Source organism: Populus nigra, chromosome 12, assembly GCF_951802175.1.
Source record: "Populus nigra chromosome 12, ddPopNigr1.1, whole genome shotgun sequence".
Lineage (NCBI taxonomy): Eukaryota > Viridiplantae > Streptophyta > Magnoliopsida > Malpighiales > Salicaceae > Populus > Populus nigra.
Window position 1 is genome coordinate 14,702,542 of NC_084863.1, and position 23,406 is coordinate 14,725,947.

The 23,406-nt window shown below is 33.3% G+C and overlaps 4 protein-coding genes across 4 annotated transcripts; 2 read left to right on the forward strand and 2 right to left on the reverse strand.

Annotated features, from left to right (window-relative positions):
• Positions 1 to 416: 416 nt before the first annotated feature.
• LOC133670205 (pentatricopeptide repeat-containing protein At1g03540) lies at positions 417 to 2,845 on the reverse strand. The gene has a single exon (XM_062090715.1). It carries the CDS (start codon positions 2,796 to 2,798, stop codon positions 978 to 980), a length of 1,821 nt encoding a protein of 606 aa, XP_061946699.1. The 5' UTR covers positions 2,799 to 2,845; the 3' UTR covers positions 417 to 977.
• A 2,685-nt stretch (positions 2,846 to 5,530) lies between these two features.
• LOC133669620 (uncharacterized) lies at positions 5,531 to 7,206 on the forward strand. Its single transcript, XM_062089825.1, has 2 exons — positions 5,531 to 6,312; positions 6,861 to 7,206. The coding sequence occupies exon 1, from the start codon at positions 5,605 to 5,607 to the stop codon at positions 5,809 to 5,811; it is 207 nt and encodes a 68-aa protein (XP_061945809.1). The 5' UTR covers positions 5,531 to 5,604; the 3' UTR covers positions 5,812 to 6,312; positions 6,861 to 7,206.
• A 1,063-nt stretch (positions 7,207 to 8,269) lies between these two features.
• Positions 8,270 to 11,584, forward strand: LOC133668952 (H/ACA ribonucleoprotein complex non-core subunit NAF1-like). Its single transcript, XM_062088961.1, has 3 exons — positions 8,270 to 9,376; positions 10,087 to 10,164; positions 10,342 to 11,584. Exons 1-3 carry the CDS (start codon positions 8,459 to 8,461, stop codon positions 11,440 to 11,442), a joined length of 2,097 nt encoding a protein of 698 aa, XP_061944945.1. The 5' UTR covers positions 8,270 to 8,458; the 3' UTR covers positions 11,443 to 11,584.
• Positions 11,585 to 14,861: 3,277 nt separating this feature from the next.
• LOC133669406 (protein ULTRAPETALA 1-like) lies at positions 14,862 to 19,528 on the reverse strand. The gene is made up of 3 exons (XM_062089527.1): positions 18,971 to 19,528; positions 17,101 to 17,425; positions 14,862 to 15,266 (listed from the first exon to the last, which is right to left on the reverse strand). The coding sequence occupies exons 1-3, from the start codon at positions 19,176 to 19,178 to the stop codon at positions 15,092 to 15,094; spliced, it is 708 nt and encodes a 235-aa protein (XP_061945511.1). The 5' UTR covers positions 19,179 to 19,528; the 3' UTR covers positions 14,862 to 15,091.
• Positions 19,529 to 23,406: the final 3,878 nt, after the last annotated feature.

Genomic DNA, 23,406 nt, shown 5'->3' on the forward strand with positions numbered 1-23,406 from the left:
TGGGCTCATGCTAGAGCCTCGAAGTTGAAATGAAGTAGGGTTAAGGTACATGCACTTACATTCCCCATGCACAGTTTCTGTGCTCCTTTTATTTCCTCAGAAAATATAAGAATTGAGTTTTCAATGACAACAAGTTATTTGAATACTGCAATAGTTTTGAATAATCATCACCTGGTCACTGGATGCCAGCTTATGAACATTCGGCAAAGCTTATGAAACAACATTCAGCAAGCAAAGTTTCATCAATAGAGTTTTTGGAATAGAATGTGAAACAGCATGTTGTTCATGAACAACTAACTACGGATGAAAGGTAAAAAGTTTCAGTCCTTTTGCAATTTAACATCTTCTCTCTACATTTCAAAGCATTTTGTAGTTTTAAATCAGATTATAAAATTAATTGGAGGTTGAAAGATCTATTCAATTAAGTGCAAAGACCGCACACCTTTTTTATTCAATTGTATTTCTCGGAGATAAAAAAAAAAGAAGAAATTTACAGGACTTGGTTGTCATAATGGCTCCCAGGAATTAAACATGGAAAATAACTTGGTGTCATTTGTTTAATTCCTGATGGTGATTGTATTACAAAAAGGGCATGACAGCAGAGGAAGTTTTCGTTTAGGTTGAGAAGTTCCCATGAACAAAATTTTGGTGTCTTCTCATCTCATTGCAGGAGATTCTGTGCTGACAACTTTCCGAGTACTCATTTTAACCAAGACATTGACAGGAAATCTTCTAGTATGCCAAATGACTGGAAGCGTTCCAATTCGGTGGTCAAGGACAGCTATTGCAGAAAAATCGGTGTCCGTAGTCTGCATCTGGTTTCATCGCTCTTGATTTTTGGACCTGCATGTCTTCTGTGATTCTGGATATCTTGAGAACTTCAAGCTTTTCTTCAGCCTTCAAAATTGCTAAGATGATATACATAGAAGATTCTTTTCACCTGAGACTGTTATCTAGATATTAACAAATATTACTGTTTAAGTCTCGATCCAACTTGTGCCTGGCATTTTGCCAACACCTCTCTTCGTCATTAAATTCCGAATTTTAACAGCATCATCCCATCGGCCAACTGCTCTATAGACATTAGCTAAATATACATAGCTGAGGTGGTGGTCAGGTTTCAATTCCATTGCTTTCTTTGCAATGCGCTCTGCAGTAGCAGAGTGTGGACTGGCTGCACAAGCACCAAGAAGAACTGTCCAAAGAGATGGCTCATCTCTGCAATTTGCGTACTCTATCAATTTTTCTGCTTCTTCTAGCAAACCAGCACGGCCTAGAAGATCAATCATGCAATTGTAATGCTCAATTCCTGGTTTAATTTCATATACCTCAGTCATTGCGGCAAAATATTTCTTCCCTTGGTCAACCAAACCAGCATGACTACAAGCAAAGAGAACCCCAACAAAACTAATATAATCAGGCCTAATCCCCTCTTCAATCATCTCATCAAATAATTGAAAAACTTCTCCACCTCTTCCATTCTGGGCAAAGCCATAAATCATCGAGTTCCAAGTTATCAAATTTCTAACTGACATCCGCACAAAAATTCTGTATGCAAAATCAATACAACCACATTTTGCATAAAGATCAACTAATGCTGATTCTGTGACCACATCTCGCCAACAACACCTTTTCACATACTGGCAGTGAACCTCTTTCCCTTGTCTTACAGCTGCCAAACCTGCACAAGCACGAAGAACAGTTCCAAAACTATAGGTATCAACCTTTTTCCCTTCTCTAAAAATCTTAATAACAGATTCAAAGTCACCATTTTGACAATATCCCCCTAACAATGCAGTCCAAGAAACCAAATTCTTTACACTCATTCTATCAAAAACACATTGAGATTGGTTAACCAACCTACATTTCCCATACATGTCAACAAGGCTGCTCTCAACAAAAACATTTCCACTCAATCCTGATGTAATCACCTTAGCATGCACTTCTTTACCTTGCTTCAACCTCCCTAAATTACCACAAGCAGTCAAAACCGTCCCAAACGTAAACCCATCAGGCGACAACCCATGTTTCCTACACATCGAATAAAAGAATCCCAAAGCTTTATCATACACATCGTTCCTCGTAAAAGCTGCAATGATCGAGGTCCAACAAATAGCATCTGGTTGAGGCAATTCAACAAACACCAGGATCGCATCATCCACCGCAGAATTCCTTCCATACATATCAATCAAAGCAGTAGAAATAACATCATTCAAATCAAACCCACGAACCATAACAACCCCATGAAAGCATTTACCAAGCCTTAAGTCCCCAAGTCCCGAACACGCCTTTATCACAGCAGATAAAGTGAACCCATTTGGCTCAATACCAAGACCCAACATTTCCAAAAATAATTCAAGAGACTTCTTTGGTTTTTCTACCTTAACATAACCAGTTATCATTGAAGTCCAAGAAATCAAATCTTTATAAAACAACCCATCAAAAACCCTTCTTGCCTCAAAAAGATTAGGGCCCAGCTTGAAATAAAGTGCAAGCAAGCTATTCCCCACAAACCTATCAGTATCAAGACCAGATTTTATAGCATGAGAATGGAATTGGATACCGTGAGTAAAGGAGACAGCTTTAGTACAAGTTTGCAAGAGAGAAGCATAAAAGAATGGTTTGTTGGAGAGTCTTGTCCAGTCTATGGAGTTTAGGACGTGAATTGCTTCAAAAAGCGAACCGGATTTGCAGTACTGGATGATTTTGTATGCTTTCGATTGTGGATTTTCGAAAGTTTTGAGATTTAGAGAAGCAAGCGTGCTGTAATGGCGTTGGCTAGAGAGAAGAAGCTTCATAACTGATTTTTGAACATTTCTGGCGGTTCGGAGATGTGGTGGTTAAGTACCACATGACATGGGCTCTGAGGTGGAAGGACTGATGTTACTGTAGTCTTTTGAGTTTTGGCTCATTTGATAAATAGATTTTGTTTTTTCAAATATGTTTTCGGATTTCTACATAAAAAAATGCTATAAGGTAGATTGCTCATATGAATAAATCAGTTTAAAATGATTTAATTTGCATTTAAGATTATCATACATATTGTTTTTCAAAATATTTTTAATTTAAAAATACATTAAAATTATATTTTTATTTTATTTTTGATATCAACATATTAAATTGATTAAACAACACTAAAAAATATTAATTTAAAACTTTTACAAAAAATAAAAAAAAAATACTTCAATCAGATTTTTATAGATATTTGATAATTCTTTCAACTCATATTAGTGTCTGTTTGGTAATATTAAAAAAAGTGTAAGTAAATATAACTAGATGAAATTATATTTATTATACTTATTAAAATAATTTTTTTTGTTTTGTTAAAATGGTGGGGTTAACCTACCGTCAACTAAATGTTACCAAATCAATAGTGTTTAAAATTCAGCTTAAAACCTAGCCTGTGTCAAGCTCCACGCCGTGATTTTCTCATGTCAAGCCAAGCTGAGATGTGTTAGGAAGTAAAAAAATTTAATTTCTTATAAAAAATTTAATATGATTTATATGTTTTGAATTGTTTTTATATGTTTATGTTAAAAATAATTTTTAAAAAATAAAAATAATTTTTATAATTTTCAGTATAAAAAGTTATTTAAAAAATAATTGCTACCACACTACCAAATATATTCTTATCTTTTAATAAACTAGCTAGAGTTTATAAAAAAAATAATTAAATGAAAATAAGTCAATCATGTTAATGAATACTCCAAGATATTCTTTAGTATAAAAAAGAATAATAAAATTTAAATAGACTAACATTTATCTATGTTATTAAAGAGTGCTTGGCTAAACAGTAATTATTATAATTTTAAAAATTAACTTGGTAATCAAGGAGTTTTTTTTAGAAGATAAAATATATAGGTTAAAACAATTAAAAAATATTAAAAAACAATAATTTAATTTTTTAAGCTAAGTATATTTTTAAAATGAACTCAAATATAATTATATATATATATATATATATATATATATAAAAACAGGAAATGGCAATTACCCTTTAAAAATAATTTGTCTGTTTCGTAGCAATGCCCGAAAATCGATAGAAACCTAACAACTGCCACCCACATTCTCCCTAGTCAACGAAAGCCACCTGGCTGGTCTCAGTAATGACCTTGCTATTTTTCGCTCCTGTGTCTGCCCGCGTGTGCGGTCCAGATCATCTCAGACCACCTTCCTTGTAGTAGTAAGCCTAAACGTGCCTGACACGTGGAAATAACCCACAAGAGAACTCTTTGCACTCAAAAGGGAGCTAGACCGCCACCATTAATTCTTGACCAAACAACAAACAACTCTCCCCGTAACCTCATAAATTTTATGAGATGTTGTTTTACTTTTTTTTTTTTTTAAATGATATTATTTTAAAATTTTTAAAAATATTATCAAACCAATTTTGATTATATCAATCATATTAACTCTAGATTTTTCTTTGACAATCAATATAGGAATAGGGTCCTAAATCAATTCATTTAGCTGGGTTGTGTTTTGTAATTATGCTTAAAATCGAAAAATAAATAATAAAATTTTTTAAAAAAATTTTTAATATATTTTTTAAAACATAACTCTTGCAGCACTCCTAAAAAACCGAAAAATCTACCTGGCTGGCCTTTAGTAATGACATTGCTGTTGTCGGCTCCTGAGTCTTACCCGCGTGTACGGTCCAGATCCCCTCAGACCACCTTCCACGTTGCTGCAAGCCTAACTGTGTCTGACACGTGGTAATAAAAAACTCTTTGCACTCAAAAGGGAGTAGACCGCCACCATTAATTCATGACCAGACAACAAACAACTCTGGATCCTATGAACTCATAAACTTGTTCACAATGATCTTTATTTATTTTTAGTTGGTTGAGAGGTGAGTTGGTTGTTGTTGTTGTTATTATTCTTTTTATTATTATTATTTAAGATTTGAAAGAGATATGATTAAAAGATTTTTTTAAAAAAATCTAGTTTAAAATAAAGTTATTAAATTCAATGTGCTTATACTATGGTCTAAAATATTAAATTACTAGCCAAAGCATGTTAACTTTTGATAAATTTAAAATAATATTGTTATAAATTTTTTTTTAATTAAATTAAGTTTTGATTTGGCTAATTTAGTTATGAGTTAACTCATTTGAATTGATTTGAATTTTTTTTTAACTCAGATTAAGTTATAGATTAGATAAATAGATTATTGGATTGATACCAACCAAACTAGAACTTTTCACTTAAAAATATATTAAAATAATTTATTTTATTTTTTAAAATTTATTTTTAACATCAACTTATCAAAACAATTATAACAACTAAAAATTTAATTTAAAACAAAAAAAATATCAAAAAATAAAAAAAATAGCGAAACATTCATCTCGACTCCAAACATGCCTAATTACACGACGGGGTTAAAATTAATTGGATTAAAAAGAGTTGTAGTTTTAAAAATGCGGCGAATCTAACGGTCAAAAGACCAATGAAGTTGCTTGATCTTTAACGCCTCTCATGCGTATATAAATGCACTTGCCCAGCTACTATTTATATGCTGACTGCTTACCAGCAGTATTGCTCTCTCAAGTCTCAACTCAAAAAAACTACGGCAAGCCCAAAATATATCAAGACAAGAACAGCATGGTTTACTTTTGTTTTCTTATTGATCAGACTCGGAAAGTGAGAAGAAGCAAGCCGGCAGCTGGAACTTGTTCAAGGTGTGGTGGCGGAGCAAGTGTAGCTGACATGAAAACCTGTACAAGATTTTGCTATGTGCCATTTTACTCGAGATCTTGGAGAGCTATCATGTGTACTTTCTGTGGAGCTATTCTCAAATCTTACCACTGAATTACTGTTCTTCATTCCTTTAGCTAGTTAGCTTTGGAGGACTTCAGCATGGGTTTTTCCCTCCCTTGCTCAATAAGTTTATATATATGGTGTTAATTAAATAAGTTTTGGACGCCTTGCAGCTACTTATAAAAACATGCTTGAACCTCTAGTTTTACACGTTGCTTATTCTATTTCTTAACCTTTTTTTTTATGAGAAATCTGGGTTGGGAAATTGTAGAGAGCAGTGTTGTTCATCGAGAAAAAATTAAGAAGAAGGAAACTGTAGAGAGCTAGAGTCCTCAAAGGGAGATAGATGCTCAATGTTCTTTCTTGTTTGCAGCATAGAAAAAGGGGGGATACGTCAATGGTTTTGGGTTTGGAATCCTGCAGTTTGTGCAGCGAGTGTGATAAATTTACAGACGGGCAGCTTTAATCAGGAGGATGGACAGTAATGGCTCATCATCAAGAGGAGAGGACATGGAAGGTGGAGTTCTGTACGTGATGCCAATAACTGAATACGTACGGTCTAACTTTTACTATTAAAATTATAATTCTTTTTATTAACATACATCTCTGTGTTTCAATTTGCGTGCACCTCAAATATATTAAAATTGTAATTATATTAATGCATGCAAGCATGGAGTCTTTTTCAGAAATAAGTGAAATAATAAGAGCACGTACTAGTCTAGGTGAACCCTTTAATGACCTAATAGAGGGTACCAATTTTACACGTAGTTTTAAAAATCAATCCGGTAGTCGAGGGAAGATTTTTATAACGGGTTCAGAGGTTTATCCAGGTTAATAAAAATAATAAAAATAATATTATTTTATTAAAAAATAATTGACGGTCAACTATATATTTTATTCAACTCAAATCGATTCAAGTTTTGAATTGGTTAGGTCTTGTGTTGATCTGTCATGCCAATCTAGTATTAAAACTATGATTTAATTTACGCATCAGATAATTTTCTGTCTAGGCTAGCTGCATGCTCCAATCATCCAGCAATGATTTTTTTTTCCTTGACATTAAACTTACTTTCTTGAACCTTTTAATCGAGAAAATGCAGAAGTACGTGTTAACTTCTACGTACGAATACAAAGTATGATCATGAAAGGGCAGGAAGATGAAAACTCATGGGATTTTCCTTCTGTTTTTGTTGCTGAGGGAATCAAGGGATGGATATGGACAGCCGTGCCTGGGAAGCTGTTGAATGACGATGAGATGCATGTGAAATGCCAGCAAGAAAAAGGGTGTTTGGTTTCCCTTTCATCATCATCTACAGATATTATCACTCTCAGTGCATTTTTTATGTCTCAGCTTAATGAGTGAAGAAATTTATGAGAAAGGACAACTGGGTGTAATAAATTATGAGAATTAATGCCATTAGATTACAGCTTTCTGTATTTATTTTATTTCAGAAGTCCTTTTCATAGCCCAGCTTCTAATAAGCTTTCAATTTTGCTATCTAGCGTTTTAAATTGTGGTTCAATAATAATGAAAACATTAAAAATAGTGTTTTTTTTTGTTTTTTTATTTCAATCACGGTTTAAAACCCCGGCTACAGAGGGGTGTATGAGAATGTGATGGTGGTTTTTTCACTTAGAAATATATTAAACTAGTATTTTCTACATGTTATAATATCAGAATGATCTAAAAACACTAAAAAAATTAATTTGAAAGAAAAAAAATATTTTTTTCAAAATTACTTTTAAAAATAAAAAACAAACGGGATCTTGAGATCATACTTTAGGGATATTTCATAAAAGGGTATTTATTAAAAATTATTCAATGTTCTTAATTAATCACGGTATTTCTTTTTTATTTAGAATTTGTGGGAATACTTGAAAATATTAATATATAAAATAACATTTATTTAATGTATTTAAAAAAGTCATTAGTTTTTTTTTTAATAGTCGATTTTTTTCAAAAACAAATCAATGGTAGATAAAAGTTAATGAATGCACATTCATATAATGTTTGAATCCTAGCTTTTTCCTTCATAAAATTGGAGCAATACAGGGGAAATTAGCATGATTAGTTTTGACCAATAATGACATGAACAAATCTAGAAATTAATGATCTAAACAAATTTTAATTCATTAAAAATAACATCTATTGCTTGCATATTTGCAGAAATTATATAACCTTGGATGCCTAGGCCCATAGTATCTTGGTAGAAACCAAGGTATCAAGAACAATAATTCAAAGTTTCATTAATGGTTGAAAATATGTGATAATCTTAATTTTAATTTGAAAAACACATCAAGTCATCAATTTATTATACAATTTTTGATCCTTGTGAAAAGATCAACGTCCACTTCTTTATTTCTTAACCTATCATATGAACAAGAAAAGGATAGGAAAACAGGGGGGGTGTCTCAAAATAACAGATTCAAATTAATGGCCCAAGAGTAGCCCATCCCATTAAATAAAAAGCCTTAGCTCACCAAATCCATATAAAAAATCCCAACAAAAACCAAAACCCTAGCACCTTCCAACTAGGGTTTAAGAGGCAAACCTTTCTCCCAAACAACAGAAATCCCAGTTCTCACACACGAAAAAAAGGAAAACAGTATATATATAGTATCAATAGATTTGCCACTGTTTCAGTTATGAAATTTCACTGCACCATAAACTCTTCTCTCCAAAAATCCAATCTTAAAAATGGTGGGGTTTGTATCTGAACCCTCCACCATTAAAGAAGAAGAAGAAGAAAGCAACCAAGTTTCTAAAGCTAGAAACTTGGAAGACCCAATTGAACCTTTTGATCAAAAGCTCACAAATTTTGCTGATTCTTTTCTTGATTTTGATTCTATAGAGGAGTTTTTTGAAGGCCCAGAAAGGTTTAGTTTAGATTTTGAGAAGAGAATGGAGATGGATGATAAAGGGCTTGTTGTTAAGGACCTGGTTGTTAATGGTTCTGATTCAGTTTTCGAAGAAAAGAAGGGAATTGTTGATGGGTCTGATCTGGGGGGTTTGGTGAAGGTGAAGGAAGAAAGAGTGGAGCTTGAAAGAGGAGGGAGTCTGGGGTGCTCTATTGAGGAGGAGATGGGAAGGGTTAGTTTGGTTGCTGAGCTGAGTTTAGTTGTGGTTGATGGGGGTGCAAAAGTTGTGGGTGATGAGGCAGAGATAGGTAATGGTGGTTTGATGAATGGGTCGGGTTCAGATATTGGTGACGGTAGTGGTGTGAATGGTAAAATAGTGAGTGATGAAGAGGAGAGCGAAAGTGAAAGCGAGTCTGAATCGGAGAGTGAAAGCAGTTCATCTTCTAGTAGCAGTAGTGATGATGATGATGATGATGATGAACAAGAAGAGGAGAGTGATCAGGAAGAGGAGGAGAAGAAGGGGGGAGTTAGAATGGAAGTAAATAAAGGGTTAGATGGTTTGGGTGACATGGAAGAAGGTGAGATACGGGATGTTGATGGAGAGGAAATGGTTGCTGGGAATGATAGTGAGGATGAGGGTGAGGAGGAGGAGGTGGAGGAGGAGGACGATGGATACAAGATGGTTGAGTGGAGTGATGTTGATGAGGAGGAGGATGCTGCTACGGGAGAGCCTATTAAGTCGAAGAACGAGGTTCAGGTAAATTTTTGCTGCTTTTGCTGCTATTTTATGTGTGAATCAGTTTTATCTTATTGTACATTGTTTAATGTCCGAGGCATTGGAATCATTAGTTCTTGCTTTGTCATTGATCATGTGAGTACGATCTATGGAGTTAAATATAGAAATGCAAGGTGTTTTCATACACATTTTTTCTGGCAAGTAAATGTTAGGGCAATTTATTGTTTTATATGGCATAGTCTAGCGGTGTATTGTTTCTTCACTTTCCAGAAGATGAAGGTTTAGCAGCTTAACATGAATACTGTTTGAAAACAAATTTATTGTTGTAGTTACTGGTGCCCAGCCTAATTAACTTAAGGTTTATGTAAGAATACAATTAGAGGACTCTGAAAAAAAATAACAACAATAAAAACTAAAAAGCCTTCGTTCCTTCTCTGTTTGATATAGTCACTGATTTTTATGGTTCTACATTAACAGGTTAATTGCTATGATAATGATAATGCAATTTACTATTAATGTTAGTTTAAGAATAGGAATTTTTTGACTTGGCTCCTCTGTGTGTGACTTTCTATGGACCCAGAATAAGGCTATACTGTTATACCCATTGATGACAAGTATGCCTGAGTTAGGTTGCAGATCAAAATTTGATCCAGTGGCTCACTATTCAGGCGTTTCAATGTTTTGTTTTTATGTCATATTGCTAATCAAATAAACTTGTGCCAAATCTGCAGTTTCTCCCTCCTGTTCCTCCTGTTCATGCTTCATTGGAACTTCATCATCAGATGCTACCTGTTGGAGTTGTTTTGTCGGTAAGCCCGTATGAAGCCAAGTGTAGATCATTTTTATTGAAGTAAAGATGTCTTAAATCTAACACCAATATATGTAAATCACACAGATATGTTTGCTTTCTCTGTCAATTTAAGCTCTAGGTTGACTTTGGATTGGTGAGAGCTGTCTCAGTAAATCTTTTATTCTTGATTTTTCAGGCTATAGGTCCCCAGGTTATAGTACAAGGGGTGGAAAAGCACAATCCCTTGAATGAGGGTTCTATCCTGTGGATAACTGAAAAGAGATCCCCGTTGGGGTTGGTAGATGAGATTTTTGGACCTGTCAAAAACCCATACTACGTGGTGAGATACAATTCAGAAAGTGAAGTCCCTGCTGGGGTCCTTAATGGTACTTTGATATCTTTTGTTCCTGAGTTTGCCAATCATGTGCTCAATGTCAAGAATCTTCACAAGAAAGGGTACGATGCATCTGGTGAATACGATGAAGAGTTAACTAATGAGACAGAATTTTCAGATGATGAGAAAGAGGCGGAGCACAAGAGGATGTTAAAAATGTCAAAGAGAGGAGTCAGTGATGAGAAATCTGGAAAAAACAAAAACAATAGAAGGAAGGTGAAAAATAGGGGTGGCGGTTGGAAGAATAATAAACCTTTGGGGGAGCAAATGCCAACTGGTGTAGATCAGCTACCACCCAATCAAAATTTGCGTAATGACTCTGCTGTTGGAACATCATTGGCCCCAGTGCCTCGGACAACTGGTGTTTATGCACCTTCAAATGGTGTATGGGCGAATATGGTACCGTCTCAGCAGCCTCAGGCTTTAGCAATTCCAGGTGGTTTTCCAGCTAATAATATGCCTTGGCCTGTACAGAGTCAACTTCAGCATCCCTATCAGATACCAATGGCAAATGGTATGCCAATTCAGCAACATTTCAATCCTGGTCAGAGATCACTTCCTAATGCTTTGTTAGCAGGGGGACAACCAAATTTCTTTGCTGGACCTGCATATCCTCCACCATGGCCTGTAGTGGGAGGACACTACTTTAACCAAGCTGCATTTGGAACAGGATTTCAGGTTCAACCTAATCCTCCAGCTATGAATGTGGTAGACCAAGGAATGGTATCCACTGGACCGCCTTTAGGACAGAACTGTAGTTTCCAACCACCAGCCATCCCTCCTGGCAACATACAAGCTCCTCAGCAATTCAATGCAGGAGCCTCTTCCAGCCATGGAAGAAAACATTATCGTAGAGGGGGTGGTCGTTTTTCAGGTGGGAGAGGTAGACAGCCACCAAACTGATTTTTGTCATGTTTACGTTTGCACTGTAACATGTTGAGCTGTAACTTGAAATAGGCAATGAGTGGACCTGCAGTGCCCTGCAGGCTCGCCTCCTTTGTGTAAATTATTTTACGTTAATGGATGTCAGAGAAAATGTTTGCTACATTGCTCGTCTGGTGCTTGACTTACCTCAATTACAGTTGATGCTGCAGTATTCCCCTTCACTTTTAGTTCTTTATTATAATATAATTATAATGGTATTTAAGAATTGTTGTTTGGCTTTCGTTGAGGGGGAAGCTGGTCTGCTGGTGCAAGGGAAGTGGTGATAATGGTTGCTCATGGTTGGTTCATGGTGGTTGTGAGATTCTAAGAGAACCTTGGCATCAAGTTTTGGGCTCAATATATGCACGGATCTGGATTGTATCATGTGGTCTAGGAGATTCTTCCTTCAAATCTTAATCCGTGCAAAATTTGGTGTGCTCCCCAGGTGCTCCTTGGGAGTGGTGCTTCTTGCTGTCGTCTGTGCAAGCCAAATGCCTTCATAGGCTAGGTAACATTCAGCTCCCACATTCCTATACTGGTGCAAGCTTCTGGTATTTCAGAGGCCATGGTGTGTTGGATAAGATATTTCATAGGACATGACAGCGATGCAAATTAGAGTACTGTTTTGTTTTACGTCTGGTGAGTGTGGCCGTGTGGGATCAGAACAACATACTATAAGAACAATCGTATCCTTATAAATATAAAATCTATACATGTACTAGAAGTACAAGGTATTTTAAGGTAAAAATGTCACCATTGAAATTTTCTATTTTTTTTTTCCTTTAGCGGGTATTATAGTGGTGATAAATTTGTAATTTTTTATTTTTTGAAATAACATGGTAAAAATGACAATTGAAATTTTCTTTAATGTTTTTATCATTTTATACTTTGCCTATTAATTATTTTTTTATTATTATCTTTAATTTTTTAAATGTTTTTTTTTAGTTTTTTTTCTTTGTAATTTTTTTGAAAACAATATTATTTTTTATTCTTTACACTTTGAATATTTATTGTTTTACACTTAGTCTATTTATCTTCATTTTTTGGAATTTTTTTTCTTTTTTTTGAAAAATTATTATATAGAGACTAAGAAAATGGTGTTTCAACATAAAAATTGCAACATAATCCTAATTTTCCAGTACGTGAAAAATAAATTTGAGATTTTACATGTTTTTATTAATGCATCTAGTGTCTACTACATATGTAAGCATCAATCTTTTGATTTATAGTTATATTATTTACTCGCTGTTAAAAAACACATTAATAACATCTACACATTAATTTACTTGCATTACAAAAATTATTTGACCTCCAGCAAGGCGAGTCGAATAAACATATTAATATTTTTTTCTGCATTTATTTACATAGATAATTCTTGGTTTATTTAATTAAATGCATACATAGATTTTTTTTTATTTATAATTGGGATTTTTGTTGTAAGAAAATAGAACAACTAATAATATTTTAATTCTTTTATTTTTCTTAAATAATATTTATTTTAATTATCTTTTTTTTTTATTTCAGTAATTTTCATGAAAATATATATGAAAAAAAGTCAATAGTCCAAAAGAGGGAAATATCATTTCAAATCTTACGAGAAATTAGTATAAATTGTATATAAAACTAGTTCATTCCCGCGCTCTATCTATCTTGGATAGGACCAAAAACTTTTTAAACTTCAAAAAAAAAAAACATTAAAATTATGAAAAATATTTAGCAATGTTATTAATCCAATCAAGTTGTTCAATTTTAAAATCTCCAGATTCAATTATATATTTGGTTCAAGTTCTATATTAAATTGTGCAAAAACATTTTCAATATAAATTAATTAATTTCACATATTCAAATATAACCTTGAACAACTAGCAAAATCATAACTTAGATTTAAAAAAAAAATTAAAATGATAACTTAAAAAAAAATAAAATGATGATATATTAAATCAATTTAGATCATTTTACGATCTCGATTATGAATTTTATTGAGTTTAAAAACTTTTTAAAAAAACTATATTTATTTAATTATATATATAACAACAAATTTGATCAAAATACAATATTAAAATTTATTGATAAAAATAACATAGTTTATTGAGACAGGTTTCATATGATGTTCTATTTTCATCCTCCTATGTTATCCCGCAGACCAAACATATCCTTAAAGCCCATTTCTGTGGGCTTTATGCTTGTTCTTTCATGGGCCTAAAACCATCCATCTGCAACTTGTCTTCCAAAGTCAAAACCAGCCCTTATGTTCCCATGGGAGTGGAGATTTCCTCCAGAGCATAGACATTTTCCTCAGTAGATTCATCCACTCACTTGTGATTTCCTCCCATTTCTGACCAATCTTTGAGAAATTATCACCAATTCAATGGTGCCAAGAACTTCCACACCAGTTGACTTACAGCTGTACCTGGCTGCTTGCTTACCATCCTCAGCAAAACTAAAAGAGTAAATTTTCTTTTTAGTCCTTGATTATATGTTAGTATTCAATTTTTTTTGGGAATATGGTTTAACAACAGTTCTTCAAATTATTTATTTTTTTTTGAAAAAAAATTAAATTAATAATTGTGTCTTTTTTATCATTTTAACGTGTCAATATCAAAAATAAAAAAATATATATTATTTTACTATATTCTTAAATAAAAAATATTTTAAAAAATATTATGCATTACAATTTTAAACTCGTAAATTATTAGACAAAGTATACAAATGCAACCAAAACTAATGATGATATTTTTGCGTTTAAAAATAATTTTTGATAAAAAAATTAAATTTTTTTTGTTTCATTAATTTTTTCATATTTTTAGCTAATATTAAATATTTTTTTAAAAAAATATTATTTTAATACATTTCTAAATAACAAATATTTTAAAAAACAATTTAACATCTCAATCTAAAACCTAAACCTAGGACCCCAAAACACGATTTCACCCCAGTTAAACCATTCCTTTTTCCAAACAAACTTAACCCAACAGGGCATCCCAATGACCCAAAACTTGATTTGGACCATTATATATATTGACTCAACCACGCTTGATCTAGACCAAATTTTCTTCAAATCATTTTGTATCCATACCAGGTTTTACTTTTAACCTTTTAGATAACCTAGCAAGTTGACCAAACCAGACTCAAACGACCAGTTCCAATGAAACCTAGTCTATTCAACTCCAAGGAATTTAAAAAAAAATTATTGACTTGGATTGATTGATGCCCCAATCCTAAACTGGATGACCCTGAACAGACCTGACAACCATGCTTCCAAACAATGGTCACAAACCCTCATCTTTCAGTGGCCAGGTGAGGAGGGCTTGTGCCTGTGGCTAAGCAGATGTAAGAAATGCAGGTTTTAACATGCCAAGAATTGATGGTGGAAAAGAAACCGTCGGTAGACATGAACATGCAAAAGAAAAAAATAAATGAGATAAATTACTAAATTTCGAAGTTCTCTACCAGCCAACGAGCACAATGAATGCCTAACTCAGAGACTGGAATTTCAGGTTTAACATAAGAGAATGTTACTCATAGGCTTAACTGTGGGGGCAGGGGATTAAATAAAGCAATAATGCCATAGAAAGGCAACAAATAAAAGGGGGGATATCAGGACTGCTAAAGCATCACTGTTTTGAACTCAAACTTTTGCATTCCTAGTGAAGTCGGTGCAAGTTTGGCAGCTGCAATCTGAGAAACGACAGATTTCACAACCAAAGCACACACAGGAAGTGCAGCCCTTGCATGTTGGGGAACGGGTGCAACCCCTGTACACCCTTCGACTTGCCCGTTCTTCGTCATCGTCACATGTTATTCTGAAATAAGTAAAAAACACACATGAAACCACAACATTAGTTAAATTTCTACTAGTAGACTGCGTGCATGCATGCTAGACCATTGAACAGCTAGAAAAAGTCTAGTCAAATTTCTACACTAAAGTTGTGCAAAAGGCGAACTTCAGTCATGCATCAAGTACAGATCTGATCATTGCAAGAACCCACCAATTCATTTAAAAAATCTTCCAAATATAAAGAAACTCGAGCACCGATGGAAAAATTGTAGCCCATGAAGAAACACAGGTGCTTTTGCTTCTTCAAAAGACTTACATGAAGAAGTTCCAAATATAGATAATAAAAACAAAAGATTGAGTGGAAAAAAAATGCAAAAAACAAAAATTATACATGTTCCAAATTCTGTAAATGGGATCTCAAATAAGAACTGTCCTTAACTTGAAAATGTTCCAGAAAAGCATGGAGTAGAAAGCATGTCACTGGGACGGGATCTCAAATAAGAACTGTCCTTAACCCTCAATGTGAAAATGTTCCAGAAACGCATGAAGTAGATAGCATGTCACTGGGTTTCCTTCAATTGCATGGCACAAAATTACATCTATAAATGCAGGCTAGCAATTAGGGAAATAGAATTTGTTAAAAACTCCACTATATACAGAGTTTACTTTGTATCCCTCTATGACTATCACTTCAGAAATGCTTCCGTGCAGAGGTGCAAAGGTGGCAGCGAAAGGTAGGATGACACCTATGGCTATGTATCAAGATTGGTTCCATTGTCATAATAGAATTTTTGTTAAACTTCAGAAATTAAAATAAGCATCAATCACATGGGAATACTACTCAACTTCTAAACTAAATAAATTATCATCATATCAAGCACAATTATATCTCTGATCTTTTCATTTTTTTCAACATGCTAAAAAAAGGTGCTTAACAGATTTACTGAAACTTTGCAACTAAAATAATCAGAGGGGATATGATCTGGCAAATAAACACGCACTTCATGACAGGGCAAATAAGCAATGCTTCATGAAGAGAACTCTAGGTCAAAAAAAATGTCCTGCAAAAGATAAAATACATGAATCCCCTATCCATTTTAATAAAACATGAAATCCTTCTACAACAACACATAGGTTGCTCCTTTATTTATGATTTCTCAAGCAAGGATATCTTATTTCTTTAATCCTCTAAATGTACTTTAGCTCTCTGTGATACCTCTTAATGAGAGTAGTCTATCAATAAGGATAATTTGTTTGACCGGATACCTTGGCCTAATCAAGTGCTGTTGAATGTCTGATCGAAGGTGCTTTTATCAATCATGACCTATACCTAGCTTGCATAGAGGCTGATCACGCTGTAATCATACAAGCCTGATCATATAATATAAACTTTTGTTTTCAAAGCATCAGCATTCTTCTATCACCTAAATCAAACAATATTCCATCTTCTATCATCAATGCCCATCCGAACAAGTTATTCATCCTGGTAGTAAATGATGCACAAAATCACCCATTCTTCAATAGAAGAAAAGAAACAAAAAAGACAGCACAACAAATGAAGTTAAAAATGAATGAAAACAAAGATATTGATTGGATTCATGACCTCGTTTTGCTCTCTAAAGACAAGAAACTTCACCAACAAAGAGAACAAGAATGAATCAATGCATGGTTTACTTAAAAACTGCAAACATGTCAAAATCTCCACCATACAGGCATGAAGTGCATGATCAGAATCCAGCTTCCAATGTAAAAAGGAAACAGATTTTAGAATCATCGTTCAAAATGACTAACGACCTAAAACTTCATGAAGGTCAAAATAAGCAAATCATCAACAATCAGTGATTCAAGGGGAAACTTACTTGTCATATGGCATATCAGCACATTTCCAGTTCGCATCAGCCAAAGCATCATGGTGAATCCGACACTCCTCTTTGGACCGTAACCGAAACCTGCGTTCCTTGTTACATTTATTACAGCGAACAAACTCATCGCGATGACAAACTCGTCCATTGTGTGACCTGTGGGATCCATTGCCATTTTTTGAGGCCTGGTTGTAGTATTTGAGCAGCACTGTCTTTACCAATGGAACCTTCTCCCCATTAACTATGACCCATACATTGTTCTTCCATTTTCTAGCTGTCTCTCTTCCAGAGTGCTTCTCAAATGCAGCAGGAGTCATCTTGTCTTGCATCAAGATAACCATTCAAACAATTAAAGGAAGCACTTGATATTTCCAGGAAATAAAGCAATCAAAAGATCTGAACAAAGATTAAATTAAAGACAAAAAAAAGATCATACTTTAATACAAATATGCTATGATCACATGCACGGAACAAATGAAAGCTTCATAGGGTCAAGTCACAGAGAAGAAGACAATGCACGGGGAACATCAATCCATTTTAACATTTAGGGACACCGACTGCCATTTTTTTGAATTGCTGTGAAGTTATAAAGTGACTAAGACATTAGAAAGAAGTTTAACTGGATTATTGTACCAGACAATATACCACATTCTTCTGCAAGAGCCACAGGATAGCCAATGGAGCACAGACGAAAAGTTGCATAAACGTGGCCCTAAAAGTTATCAGGTAAGTCCAGCAGAAGGTGTTTCACTAATGAGAAATGAAGATAAACAGTGTGAATGCTTTCTCCTTTCAGTTAAGACCACAAGAGTTATTCTTGCGAACAAAATGCATTCCCCTTTCTACGAACCTAACTCTCTTTTAAAGGCTAGAAACTGCCCTTCCTGTAACAACTTTCAGTATCAAACCCTTGCAAGACTCCAGTACCGAACACTTGTTGAAACCTCCACCTATACCATCCCAAGTTATCAATTCTTTAATCGAATCTGAGGAGTCACAGGCACAGGTTAGACAACCCTTCCAGTTGCACCGTGACGGGAGAAAAAAATATTCGGCAATGTGAAAGAAGATAGATCCTGAGTTGTCAGAAGATGTATCCTAACTTAGCACTACGTAACCAGATGTACATGCACACAGAAGACCACATCCAACTTAAGCATTGGTGTGCATGATAGCCATTTAGAAGTCAGCTTCCTAGTTTGACCCCAACCAGCAGCCATCCTTGTACAAAACCATAGTTCACTTCACATAGTCAACCTTGAATTTGCACATAATCTAAAGCAATAACAGTAAAGGTAGAGAGCTGTAAGGATAGAGTGGCCAGAGAGGGTACTATAAAGTACATAGAAGAGTGCCATACACAAAGGCTTACTCTGTCCAACAGGAAGAGCAGAATTCTGGTATAAAAAAACCAAACCTTAGAACATCGAAGTCAACCATTGCAATCAAAACAACAAAAGCCATGCAGCTCTCATTGTAAAGAAGATCACTCAAAAGACCAGTTCTTGAATCAAAACACAAGCCGTAGTTCAATCTGAACCAGAAAAAATCAACATAGAAAAGTCCACAGACAAAACTGCATTATCTATTTGAGCAATGGCATGCACAACTCACTCTTTCAGACAAAACAACATACACTTAGAGACTGTAATAATAACACAAAACAAAATTCAAACCATACAACTGGCAAAGGATCTTTATCACTCTTGATTAAACAAAAGACAGTGACATCCATCAACGTCAAACCATACACACACACACACACACACAAGACCTGTTCAACATGCATAAAAATCAGACCCCGGTTCATTAAAACCCTTCATAAAAATTTTAAAAACCAAGACAAACACTTTTTAAGAAAAGAGACCTTCATCACAACCAGGAGTGCATTCACATGTGATTTCAAGTTCACCATTGATAAAAACCCTAAGCCTACCAACAGCATCACCATATCTATGGCTAGTACAGCCACACATCACTTCTATGTAATCTCCACCTCTCTTGACCCCACTCATCTCTCTCAACTCTTCTTCACTAAACAACAACACCATCTCTCTCTCAGGTCCATTAGCCATTTTTGCTCACCCTCTCAAAAGCTCTTCCTCTCCGCTTCCTCTCAGAAAAACAGCCAAAACCCAGATGCCAAAATGGGATCTTAAGGTTAAAACCACCGAACAAATCAAGAAAAGATAGGATTTTGAGTCATGGGTATTGAAAGATATCAAACCCCCAGATAACCACAAGGGTTAAAACCAAAAAAGACAGAAAGTCTCAAACTTTCTCAAGAATCACGCATCTCCAAGAGATCTGATGGAGAAAACGTTGAAAGTGTCATCAGATATATAGAGAGGAGCGGAGTTGGTGTTTTTGGTTGTTTTGGAGAGATAAATAGAGAAAGAGCGAGAGAGAAAGAGTATGAGCTGGCTAATATGTGCGTGTTTGGTAGTGAAGTTTTTTAAAAATGTTATTTTAAAACAATTATATATTAAGATAATATTTTTAAATTTTAAAAGACAATTAATATATCAAAATTATTAAAAAAATACTAAAAAATAATATTTTAGAATAAACACTGAAATGGCATTTGAAAATATAACAACGTTATTTTTTAAGATATTTTTTTCTAAAAAAACATCAAAATAATTATAAACTGTCCCTGAGAGAGAAGCAAGTGTCGTGGGGGCGTCTGTGAGAGAGAAAGGCAAGGTTGAAAAGCCCTTTTCATGTGCTAGAAAGAGTGCTATTTGCTATTCTTGCTTGCTGCATGACATGACACGAGAGAAGAAAATAAATACTTTTGTGTGTGCGTCTATATATATATATATATATATATATATTAAAAAAAAAGGGTTAGAGAGAGAAATTTGGCAGGATAGAGAGGTGGGGCGGGGAGTTGGGGTCAGCCAGGAAGGATGGTGGGGTTTAAGGGGGGCATGGGAAGGACTATAGGAGAAAACGAGGCTTATTTACCAGGCATTTGAGGAAGATTCGGCTTGTGTTGATGAGGATTCACTCTTTACTATGATTTTTATTTTTTTAATTTGGATGGCATGAGGTATTTTAAACACCGATCCTCTGATTAATTAACATGAAAACTTTGCTCTAATTGAATCTTAAACTAAACAGATGACCATTAATATGATAAAAACAGTATCTTTTTTGTTCATGTTAAATTTGATAACTTTGATTTTAAGATGATTCTGACATTATTTGAAATTAAATGTCTTCTTGAGTGTATTTTATATGGATTAAAGAAGTGAATTCTTTTAAATTTATAAAATGTAAACTCATAGAATCAAGAAAAATGGCTACCATCTCAAGACCAGAAGCCCCGCCTGTTCACTTTTACTATGGTGTACCTTCTGTTCTTATGTTAGAGTCGTGTTTTTGGTTTTCCAAGCTCTGCCTTTTTGGTGTGGTTGGCTTTGCACTGTTTCCAGGTAGGGTTTCTTCTGTTTTACTCGGGAGGTTTTGTGATTCGTGTCAAGAAACTTGTGAGAGGAGTAAATGGGTTGGAGAAGGTGACCAATGTGTTGATCTGCCCTAGAAGGGTAAATGGAAACAGTTCAAGGTGGTGATAGATGGTGTTCGTGGATTTGTTTATCGATTTGTTTGTATATTTTAAAAATATTTTATTTTTTTATTTTAAATTAATAACTTTTTATATTTTCAAATCATTTTAATAATTGATATCATTTATTTGTTTTTTTAACATGAAATTCATATTCATTATCCTTAAAAAATTCATATTCATTATCCTTCAAAACAATGATCAATTCAAACACAACTTGTAAACTTGGTTTCAAATGAATGTTTGATATTAAAGCGCTGAGTATTTTTAAAAATAATAAAATCATTTAAAAACATTGTAAAAAACATCAATTTGATTTTTTTCAAAGCAAACACATTTTTAAAATACACCGAAGCATAGTTAAAAAGGCAAATACCAAACAATCATCAACTCAACAACATCATGACTGTACATACCAATTTTAAACATATTATCAAGTTAAAAAGATTAATCGGATTAATCCGGTTACCTCGCTATCAAATTTTTTAAAAAAAATCATAATCATGAGACAATTTCATTGAATATATTATTGAATATATCTATTGATTTACCTGACCAAATCAAAAGAACTGTTTACTACAAAGTTTGGAGTACAAACTATCCACCAACACTCTTCAATCTCCTTTTCATCTCGAAAAGAAGAAATGAGAGCAATTATTATTATATGAAGACAAATATGTTGAGGCTGTAGCCATGTTAGCAATGAATTTGTGCAAGTGGAACCAACAACATAACATAGTAGTTAGTAGTCTCCATGTTTGAAAATGTTGCCCATGATGACCAGTCATCTTCTTGTTTACTCTAATGTTTGCCATTTGGTTTTATTTGTTGCGATTCGCGAGCGTGATATTTTTTATTTTTAGGTATATTTTATTTTAAAAATTTTTTAAATTAAAACTTTTTTTATGTTTTGTGATGATTTTAATATATTGGTGTTAAAAAAATTATTTTAATATATTTTTAAATAAAAAATACTCTTGAAAATCATAATATCATGTGTGGTGGAGATTTTAGTTGAATTGTCTATTGCAAGGCCAACCAGAACCTCTTTTAGTGGCCACAATATTGGGTAAGATGAAAAGGAAACCTCCAACACTACAATGACCTCAAATCACCGTGACAGGCATCCTTTCCATTTAATTTTTCTGGTTGTAATTTGAAAAAAATAAATTTTAAAAACACTTTAAATTATAATTTTTTTCAAATTTAAATTTTTACCATAATTCAAGATAAAAAGTAGATTCAAGTAATGAGAATAAAATAACTTTTAAAATTATAATCAATCTAAAAGTATTTTTAATCGTTTACTTTATCAAACAGAATTTTAATTAAAGATTGACCTTGTCTTAAAAAAAAACTTATAGTTAAGGAGGGAGTTCAAGATGTGGACTTTGATTAATTCGTTAAATTAAAAATAATAATTTAGAATGAATAAAAAAATAGAACTATTAAATTCAAATCTAATGATCAAATATAATATTAGCATAATAGCAGTCTCATGGTTGGTAGCACATTACTATAGACAAGACCGAGCTTTGCTTCATAGTAGTGTATTTAATAGTTTTTTTTTAATTAAGAAAGATTTTAAACTTAACAGTTATATTTTTTTTAATTATAATATATAATAGTATGAATAAAAATAATAGGTACGATGATGTAAGGGAGTGATGCCACCTTGCACACCACACATGAACTACTAGCTATGTGTTTGATCCTTGGTATATAATACTTTTTAAAAATAATCTTTATTTGAATATATATGAAAATAATTTTTTTAATATTAAAACATTAAAATTATAAAAAAAATAATTTAATATTTTTAAAATAAAATATACTTTTAAAATACATTAAAAAAAACAAAAGCTATCCCAATCAAGAACTGCTGAGCTTATTAAAATTTGTAAAGATTCCCAACACTCGTTTAATTAGCTAGGGAATATAATAAATAATCTGAAGAGCACTTGCTTTATATCTAAGCTAGCCTTCCCATGGTCCTTGTTAGGACAAAAAACAATAATTTTTGTATGTCTGACAAAGGACAATAATCAAATGATTATATCATATAATAAGATCTCACATATATATATATATATATATATATATATATTCAACTCTTTTATTCGTGAAGTTACTGGGCTCATTGTTCATGGTTGCCTAGTTGTGTCATCGTTGAAGCCAACAAAATTAAGTTTGTCATGAGTCATGATCAACTTGGAGCTAGCTAGCCAAGTTGGGTGCACTTCCTCTGTTCATGAGGTCATGTTTCTAGCTTTTCCCACTTTCCTTTATTTTTTTATTTTTTCCTCAAAGAAAAAGTAAACCTATAATTTAATGCAAAAAGAAGAAGAAAAAACTATAATGACAAGTTCATAATTAATCGGTGTTTGGCTATCGTCTCCAAATATATAAAAAAATAAAAACAGAGACCATTGAAACAAAGAGCGAAGACATGTTCCATGTTATTGATTTAAAAATATAAAAAATTATTTAAAATTTTTCATGAATAGATTTATTCTTACATCTTTATTTTTTTTTAACTAAATATATTTTTGTTTTTTTATATATGTTTTCTCTGTACTCAGTCTTGATCTCTCATGTTTTATCCATAGAGATTAATTAAATAATAATAATAACACGAGAATAAAAACCAGAGAAGAAAATTCAGTGGACAGAAATCTCCAAAAACATTTTGACCAATCAGCCATGTAATATACTCTCACAACCTTGTATAT